Source organism: Raphanus sativus, chromosome 3, assembly GCF_000801105.2.
Source record: "Raphanus sativus cultivar WK10039 chromosome 3, ASM80110v3, whole genome shotgun sequence".
Taxonomy (NCBI): domain Eukaryota; kingdom Viridiplantae; phylum Streptophyta; class Magnoliopsida; order Brassicales; family Brassicaceae; genus Raphanus; species Raphanus sativus.
In genome coordinates, this window is record NC_079513.1 from 1,951,962 (window position 1) to 1,961,607 (window position 9,646).

Here is a 9,646-nt window from a genome sequence, read left to right on the forward strand (position 1 = left end):
AAAACCTTTAAAACTCACTTATATTGATACGAAGGAAGTATTAGATTCTGACCCACTTTAAAAAGAGCATACATTTTTTGTTTACATTTTTAAATATTTTTAAATGATTAATAATTTTTTAATAATTTTTTTAATAATAATCATGTTTCTAATTTAATAGAATAGATGTCTAGATTGTTTAAAAGATTTCTAACATACCTATTATATCAGCAAAATTTAATAACCAATTAACCTAATTAATTAGTGTGATGTGATGATGTTTTTTTTTGGTTACCACGAACAAAGCCTTGATGTGGTCCCTGGTGATCTTATACTCTGCTTTTTCGTCTCTTATTGCTTCCAACAACACGTCCATCAAATCCATACCTTGGTGGTGATGATGCTTCTCTGCTACTTTTCGTGTTCCGCAAGAAACGTCTCCAGCACCTTGTCATAATCTTTCGGAATACCCATTATCTCCTCTTTAAACAGTGAGATTCCAAGCTTCTCAAGCGGCTTGCGCAGCAAGGTTGTAAACAAACCTTCTTTGTGGAGGAAATAGATTCTGTAATCAGTCCCCCAGACTCTCTCACCTTCACCATCCTCCTCCGAGCACGTCCTCCCGACTATCATCTTGCACGTGCTGTTGTTAGTGAATATCATCGCTTCTTTACGGACCTCAACGCACTCCTTCTTCCTCGCTTTGTCTAGGAGACGAAAGTAGAACCGCTCTAGCTCCTCTGCACGCACGGCTCGTAACCGCTCGATTGCGTGTGGTCCAAGTAGCTTTGTGGTGAGCAGTTTCTTCATGAACTTCCAGTAATCTCCATGGGGAGCGGAGAAGAATCCGGTTTCTCCGAAAAAGAGGGACTGGTCGATTGGAGGGAGGCCGCGGGACGAGATGTTCACGTCATGGGCCTTGAAGATCTCGTGGGCCATTGAGGCAGATGAGACGACACTACAAGAAAACAGCATTTTGGCGAGGAAAGTTAACGAGGAAATATAATCCTCGTAAATGTACGAGGAACTTACGAGGAATTTACAACGAAAGAAATAAACCTCGTTATTTTCTCGTAAACTAACGAAGATAACATTTCGTCGTAAAGCCCACGTAACTTTACGTGGTCTTTACGAGGAAATACATTTTCCTCGTCAAAACCACGTAAAGCTTGCATTATCTTTACGAGGAAAACTGGAAATATAATTTCCTCGTTAAATCAACGTAAATTTACGTCACCTTTACGAGGAAATGATATACGTGAACTTAACGAAGAATTTTAAAGCACGTTTTTTTTTGCTACCTACCTTTTCCTCGCAAATTCATCGCAAAACTTCAACTACCAGATTCGAAAATTTTCTATAAATATGGAAGTTTCAACATCATTTTAAACACACCAACAAGAAAAAAAAAGAAAAACGTGAAAGGAAAAAAATGTCAGGCTCTGGGAATGTCTACGAGTTGCGGAGGTGGATGTATATGCATAGAGATGCTAACGGGAGAGTGACGAAAGAATACATTGCGGGACTGGAGACATTTATGCATCAAGCAGATTCCACACCGCTCGCCCTAGAAAGCGGTAAGATGTTCTGTCCATGTCGGAAATGCAACAATTCGAAATTGGCAAATCGTGAAAATGTTTGGAAGCATTTAATAAATAGAGGTTTCACGCCAAAATTACTATATCTGGTTTCAACATGGAGAAGGTTATAATAATTATGATCAGAATGAAGCTAGTAGTAGTAATAGCAATTTTCAGGAAGAACCGGTTGCTCTTCATTTGCATAATGAACCTAGTTACCATCAGGAGGAGCAGATGGTAGATTTTGATAGGGTTCATGATATGGTAACTGATGCATTTGTAGCTCATGATGAAGATGAAGAACCTAACATAGATGCAAAAAAGTTTTATGAAATGTTAAATGCGGCGAATCAACCACTTTACAGTGGTTGTAGAGAAGGTCTCTCTAAATTGTCGTTGGCTGCTAGAATGATGAATATTAAAACTGATCACAATCTACCGGAAAGTTGCATGAATGAATGGGCAGACTTGTTCAAAGAGTATTTGCCGGAAGACAATGTGTCTGCTGATTCTTATTATGAGATTCAGAAACTGGTGTATAGTCTTGGGTTGCCTTCGGAGATGATAGATGTTTGCATCGACAACTGCATGATCTACTGGGGAAATGATGAGAAGTTAGAAGAATGTCGATTCTGCAAGAAGCCACGATTCAAGCCGCAAGGACGGGGACGTAATAGGGTACCGTACCAAAGGATGTGGTACCTACCAATTACAGACAGATTGAAAAGATTGTACCAATCAGAGCAGACTGCTGGAAAGATGAGATGGCATGCCGAGCATACTCAGACGGATGGTGAGATGACACATCCATCAGATGCAAGAGCCTGGAAACATTTTAACAAAGTATATCCGGAATTCGCTAGCAATATCCGGAATGTGTATCTCGGATTATGCACAGATGGATTTAGTCCATTCGGAATGTCAGGGAGACAATATTCATTGTGGCCAGTCTTTCTTACGCCATACAACCTGCCACCGGAGATGTGCATGCAACGGGAGTTGCTATTCTTGACCATATTAATACCTGGTCCGAAACATCCTAAAAGGTCGCTGGATGTTTTCCTGCAACCACTGATAAAAGAGTTGAAGGATTTGTGGTCAACAGGGGAGAGGACGTATGACTGCTCAACGAAGACGAATTTCACGATGCGAGCGATGCTTTTGTGGACCATAAGTGACTTTCCTGCCTATGGGATGTTGTCGGGATGGACTACACATGGGAGATTAGCTTGTCCATATTGTAATGGAGCGACAGATGCGTTTTCAACTGAAGAATGGGAGGAAGACAAGTTGGTTCGATTGTCATCGTAGATTTCTTCCCATTGGCCATCCGTACCGAAGAAACAAGACATTGTTTAGGCACAAAAGGGTGTGAGAGACACTCCTCCTCCATATTTAACTGGAGAAGAAACTGAAAAGCAACTCGATTACTATGGAGTTTTGGAAACAGTTCCTCGTGGTGGTAATTGGCATGTTCCCCCTAATATGCCTGATTCTTACGGTGTTCATCACAACTGGCACAAGAAGAGTATATTTTGGGAGTTGCCATATTGGAAGGATCTTCTTCTGCGCCACAACCTCGATGTGATGCATATAGAGAAGAATTTCTTTGAGAACATCATGAATACAATATTGAATGTCCCGGGGAAGACAAAAGACAACATAAAATCAAGGTTAGACTTGCCGGATATTTGCTCAAGAAGCGAGTTACATATAAACAGCAATGGGCAAGTTCCTGTTCCGATATTCAGATTGTCTTCAGAAAAAAAGTCGGTGTTGTTCAACTGGGTAGCATCAGAAGTGAAATTCCCCGATGGGTATGTTTCAAATCTGTCTAGATGCGTTGAAAAGGGTCAAAAGTTCCTCTCCACTTCCTCCCCATTTCGTCTCTAACTCCTTTCCCATTCCTCTCTCCTCCGAAAATGGTAATTTCCTCGCCCCCTTTATTAGTTTAGACAATTTAGATAGGTGGTTAATTTAGGTGGTTAGTTTAGAGAATTTAGATAGGTTTACGGATTTTATGTTTGTTAGATAGATTTTTAAATTATTGATGATAGCTTTTTAATTATTGATGATCATAATCTCAAAAAAATATATTTTTGCAGGTTCGCCAGCGCATGCTTACTGCTCACTACAGGGAGATATTCGGTGAGCCTGGTAGTCAGTTAGACCCGCCAGGTTCTTCTTCAGGTGCCGGCGGTTCAGGTTCTTCAGATCAGGAGTCTGTTCCCGAGACTCAGCATTTCTTCCCTCCGATTCCTCCTCCGATGGCTCAGCCTCAGCCGATGGCTCAGCCGATGGCTCAACCGATGGTTCCTCCGATGGCTCCTCCGGTGCCTCCTCCGATGGCTCCTCCTGAGATCCCCGCCGCTGTTCATCCCGATCTCATGGTGCCACCTACTGTTCCGTTCTCGCAGTACACTGTCGAGGATATTCTTGGTATGCCAGGCAGAGCTGGTTTACCAATCATAGACCCCGACAGACCCGACGGGACTTTATGGTAAGTGTATTTTTTAAATAATTAATTTAATTTATAACTTCATTAAATAATTTAAATTTTCATTTTTTTCCAGGTTTGGGGTTGACAATTCCCTTGCGACAGATGTAACCGAGACGATTAAAGGTTACTTCTCCATGGCGCATCCAAACTGGAAATTGACGCCGATCTACATCCGAAAGACGTGGTTCAAGATTTACGCTGTAAGTAATTCTATTAATTAATTTTTTTTTTATTAACTAATTATTAATTTTTTTTTTATTAACTAATTATTAATTTTTTTTTGCAGCAAAAGTATCATTGGTCCATCGGGGTCAGTGAGAGAGTGAGGAAGGCGTTTTACGAAAAGGCGCAAGTTCGCTTGTCGGACACGGTTTGCAACTGGAAGGGTGCCTGGATCGTCAAGGGGTACACCCGTGGCAAACCCGCTGAGCTTACCACGGATGTTTGGGACGGCCTCATCCGTTACTGGAAGGATCCTAACTCCATTAGGATCGCAAACATTTGTGCTGCCGCCCGTAACACGGTAGACGAGCACGGTAACGGCCCGATGCTACACTCTACGGGCCAAAAACCACATGCCGGTGTCCGTTTGAAAATGGTACGTAATTAAATATTTAATTATTATTTTTAATATAATTAAATATATTTCTAACAATTTTCTTAAATGTTTTTAGGCCAAAGAGTTGGGACGTCTCCCGACTCTTCCGGAACTTTACGAGCGGACCCACAAAAACAAGGCGGGCCAGTTTTTAGATGGCAAGTCCGAGCAAATCTACAACAACGTAATTGCTCGGGTTGAGGAGCGCCAGACTCAGCTGACCCAGCAGTCCGGCGACGGATTACCAGTTACCTTATCCACAACTGAAGTGGATAAGATTTACGAGGAGGTAAATTTTTTAACATTATATCTTTTTAATTATTAATTGATTAAATTTCCCTTTTAAATTAACTAACAAATATAATTTTTTTGTTTTTAAGGTTGTCCCTAAGAAAAAGGGACGTACGTTGGGGATCGGTTCCGTCAATGATGTCCCGAGAGCGACATCATCTTATGCTCAGAGACAGACCGAAGAAGTCACTCAGTTGCGTTCCGAGCTGGGCGCGACCAAAAGCCGTGTGAGTGGACTCGAAGCCTTCATCGACGTTATAGCGTCCACAAATCCGGAATGGGAAGCTTTGTTGAGGAACATGAAACAACAAAATCCCATTCCAGGCGAGTCATCGGGCACACATAACGAGGAGGATGTTACGAGGAGGAGCGAGGAATTCTACGAGGCGATGAACGAGCCTTAGTTTTTTTAGTTTTTTTTCGGTTTATGTATTATAAAATCCAAAACTTAATTATATATAAAATATTTTGTTGCTTGTGAATTTTATTTAAAATTTATTTATAAATCCAATATTTAAATATTTTTATTTTGTTAAATTAATAATTATTATATTTATCAAATAATATTTTATTAATTCGAAAAATGGAAGTCTACGAGTTATTTACGACGAAAATGTTTCCGAGAAATTTACGAAGAAATAGTTTCGAGGTTTTTACGAGGAAAGTCTTTCGAGGTCTTTACGAGGAAAGGCTTTCGAGGTTTTTACGAGGAAAACCTTTCAACGATTCTACATCGATTTTACGAGGAAATCCTTTCAAGGATATTACATCGAATTTACGAGGATATGATTTCAAGGATCTTACGTGTAAGTAACGACGCGAGGTTCACGTGGTTTGTACGAGGAAATTAGGCGAGTGATTTACGAGGAAATGGGGCGTGGAACTTACGACGAAATATTAACTTCGTCTTTACGAGGAAAGAGAAACCTCGCTATACTACGAGGAAATGGCGACGAATCCTTTTTTACGACGGACGAAAAACGACGAAAGGCTTTTCCTCGTTAATTCCTCGTAAACCTCCTTTTACGAGGAATTAACGAGGAAAATGGCCCTCGTTAATTATTTGTTTTCTTGTAGTGTACATTCACCAATATTATCACATCACAATTAATTAGGTTAATTGATTATTAAATTTTTCTGATTTAAAAGGAGTTTATAACTTGCAGGAGCTTTTCCTTGGAGGCACGGACACATCGAAGCAAACAATACAGTGGACAATGGCAGAAATCATTAACAACCCTAGCACTATGGAGAGAATAAGAGAAGAAATCGATTCCGTCGTAGGGAAATCAAGGTTGATTCAGGAAACAGACCTACCAAACCTGCCTTATTTGCAAGCGGTGGTCAAAGAAGGCTTAAGAATGTACCCGCCAATTCCTGTCTTCGGAAGGAGGCTCCAAGAAGGATGTGTGATGGGAGGGTTCTATGTCCCCGAGAAGACAACACTTGTAGTTAATGGTTATGCTGTCATGAGAGATTCTGATTACTGGGAATATCCTGATGACTTCAAGCCAGAGAGATTTCTATCTTCTTCAAGATCAGAACAAGAAGATGCCACAAAGGAGAAAGTACTTAAGTACCTTCCTTTCGGTAGCGGAAGGAGAGGATGTCCTGGAACAAATCTAGCTTATATCTTACTAGGAACAGCGATTGGAATGATGATTCAGTGTTTCGATTGGAAAATAGAAGGAGACAAGGTCAACATGGAAGAGACACTTTCGGGAATGGTCTTGACAATGGCTCATCCCCTTAAGTGTACTCCTATTCCTCGAGGATTACCTATAATCAAAGATCCTTAGGCTTGTTAAAGTAATAAAATGTGTACCATTTAAAAGTTGTGTGGTTTTTGGCGTGGAGATTATAATAATAATAAAAACATATACAAAATATTTGATATAAGTTTATATTGAATAAATTATTATTTTTGATTTTGTTGGAATTTTATCTAGATACATGTATACTATTCAATGTTAAAAACAATTTATGCATATTTTCTACATCACATATATAATAAGATACTTTTGTTTGTTTAGAATTTTAAGATAGTATATACATTTATTGAATCATTAATAAATTAGTAAAGTGAAAATTTAGATTGCAAATACTTACCCAATGAGAGTATGATTATATATCTCATCATATGAAACATTATGTGTTCATGGTGAGAATGACCTATATGTTCATTATAACTTGTTATGTAAGACTAATATTGTTGATTCAGAAACGAATAAAAATCCTTACACACAGAAAATATGATATAATTTGGAAAGCATAAAATGATAAAAAAATTTAGAGAAATCAATAAAGATTCACTACCAGAAAAGGTATTGATACACATTAGATAGCTTGTTTTCAGAACTATTGGATTTGACTGGTGATACAAGTTAGACTTGATTCAGTTTGAGTTAAAGTATAACTCATAAATGTTACCAATCATTACTTTTAAAAATCTATACTATTAAAGTACAAACACATTTGGATTTTTACTCTGTTTACTCCTATTAAAGAGGCTTTCTTTTGTATTCATTAATGACATTTTGGACATTCTGCATTGGTTTCTTTTTTAATTGTTTTTGGTTTGTCATTAACCACCGGTTTCCTAATTCAATTTTGGTATGTGATTATTCCGTGTTTGATACTGCATCATTTTAATATTTTTCCAACCGGACATGTTTGAAACTGCATCATTTTTTCTCAAACTATTTAAAAGTTTGGTTTTAAACCGCTTTTTCCTAAATATAATCCCAACTATCTAACAAAAAAATTGTTTATTGGTCCAACCAGTGGTTCAACCGGTAACCGGATTTCGATTTTAGTAGTTTTTATTGGATTTTTAAATTTTGTTTTTTTTTTCAAACCCGAACTGAATTTATCTTTGATCAACCGGTAATTCGTTCAACCGCAGGTCTTAGTCGAATTTCAAAACACCGATCAAAACTATAAAACTGTTATATTGATTTATATTTAAAATATCTAATTCAAAATTAAAAACCTAAAAATACATGTATTAATAAAGTTTTACCGAACATAAATCTGGATATAAAATACATATATGAGACGGATTATATAAATACATATACAAGATGTATTATATAAATGTGATTATATAAAATTTTCACCAAACATAAACCCGCGCTTTGAAAGCGCGGGTCAAAATCTAGTTTGAGTTAAAGTTTGAGTTGGAATGTTATGTTTGAGTTACAGTTTTGAGCTTAATAAATTGGATAATTCAAATGTTACAGCAAGATCGAACAAAGTCCCATGTATTACAAGTTTTTTTGTTTAGGTATTGATATATTTTTTAAGTATGCACATTTTTTTATTTTACGTAGATTGCAAGTTCTACGCTACCATCAGCCAGCAATAATTTTTTAAAATAATCTGATAAGTATTATCTTCATTATAATTAGGACAAAAACAAATCAAAGATTTTCATCTTGAAGTTATTGCCCTGCTGAATGCAATAGAAGTAACTGGTAGTTTCAAGCAAACGTTCAATAAAATTATATTAGATCTGGAAAACATGTAACATCTCCCACACTCTACAGTCTCAAACAATATATAAGAGTTACAAGGAAACAAAAGCGGGGTCAACAAGATATAATGTTGTCTGATTTTATATAGTTTTGGGAGGAAAAGTAGGAAAAGAACTTTGGTTTGACAAGAAAGAATGTTGGTTCCTGAAATGTTAATATCATCATGACAACAACTAGAGAAACAAAAAATGGATTGCGAAGACTCTCTTATACTCATACCAGAAAGAGAAAAGAGTCCATGTGAATTAGCCAAATAGCCAAAATGAAAAGGTAAAAGAAAAAAAAACTATAATTGTGGTTAGAATTTTTCCAGTGAAAAGTAAAAAATGAATGAAACATATATATGTTAGGTCTTTGTTTTGTTGACAAAAAAATATGTTGCTCAGAAAAAAAAAAGAATGAAACATATATATAAAAAACGAATTCAATAAATGAATATGAACAACCAAGATTTATTGTAGAGTGGCATTATTGTAGGATTACAAAACATCTCAGGGTAAAGTGTGATTCACATTAAAAGCCAAAAATTAGACAATAAAAAAAAGCATAGCAGAGGCCAGAGGGAGAGAAATTTGAAAACGAGTGGCCGTTGCGTTTCAAATCCGACCAAAAAGACATTATTCAAAACAAAACAAAAACCATAATATTAAAATCAAATAAAAATATATAAAAATAAAAGAAACCTTTTTGAGAATTTCAAAATCAAACTCACTCACCTTCTTCCAAAGAGAGAGAGAGAGAGAGAAGACGCTTAAAGTCTACAGAGAGAGAGAGAGAGGCGGTGATCTTTGTCTCTACTACAACATCTTTTTCTCTACTTCTTCCTTGATTGAGCAATGACAGGGCTTGTGATGGTGACTAAAGGCGTTGGTTGCGCCGGAAGAAAAGGAGGAGGAGGGAAGGGAAAATCGACGGCGGAGGAAGAAGAGGAAGAGCAGAACCAGCAACTATCTCTTGTCGAGTTTCTCTTGACGGCGCTGCGCAAATCGGTAGTATCTTGCCGCGTGGATAACCGCCAAGAGGACCGCGGAGGAGGAGGGATATCCTCCGCAGCCGTTCATCAGATGGAGATCGGATGGCCAACAAACGTTCGACACATCACTCACGTGACATTTGATAGGTTTCATGGCTTTCTTGGTCTCCCGCACGAGCTTCAGGTCGA

General features: G+C 37.7%; 4 protein-coding genes across 4 annotated transcripts in view; 3 read left to right on the forward strand and 1 right to left on the reverse strand.

The window, feature by feature from the left end:
• Positions 1 to 390: 390 nt before the first annotated feature.
• On the reverse strand, positions 391 to 918 carry LOC130509790 (cytochrome P450 705A20-like). Its single transcript, XM_057005984.1, has one exon. It carries the CDS (start codon positions 916 to 918, stop codon positions 391 to 393), a length of 528 nt encoding a protein of 175 aa, XP_056861964.1.
• Positions 919 to 3,425: 2,507 nt separating this feature from the next.
• On the forward strand, positions 3,426 to 5,430 carry LOC130509840 (uncharacterized). The gene is made up of 6 exons (XM_057006092.1): positions 3,426 to 3,484; positions 3,665 to 4,059; positions 4,133 to 4,259; positions 4,346 to 4,657; positions 4,734 to 4,946; positions 5,038 to 5,430. Exons 1-6 carry the CDS (start codon positions 3,482 to 3,484, stop codon positions 5,350 to 5,352), a joined length of 1,365 nt encoding a protein of 454 aa, XP_056862072.1. The 5' UTR covers positions 3,426 to 3,481; the 3' UTR covers positions 5,353 to 5,430.
• Positions 5,431 to 6,033: 603 nt separating this feature from the next.
• Positions 6,034 to 6,876, forward strand: LOC108844740 (cytochrome P450 705A22-like). The gene has a single exon (XM_057006093.1). It carries the CDS (start codon positions 6,166 to 6,168, stop codon positions 6,745 to 6,747), a length of 582 nt encoding a protein of 193 aa, XP_056862073.1. The 5' UTR covers positions 6,034 to 6,165; the 3' UTR covers positions 6,748 to 6,876.
• A 2,312-nt stretch (positions 6,877 to 9,188) lies between these two features.
• The window catches only part of LOC108833980 (rho GTPase-activating protein 2-like), a 2,962-nt gene continuing 2,504 nt past the window's right edge, over positions 9,189 to 9,646 (forward strand). The window contains exon 1 of the mRNA XM_057004997.1: positions 9,189 to 9,646. Within this exon, the coding sequence (XP_056860977.1) occupies positions 9,321 to 9,646 (326 nt within the window). The 5' untranslated portion in view covers positions 9,189 to 9,320.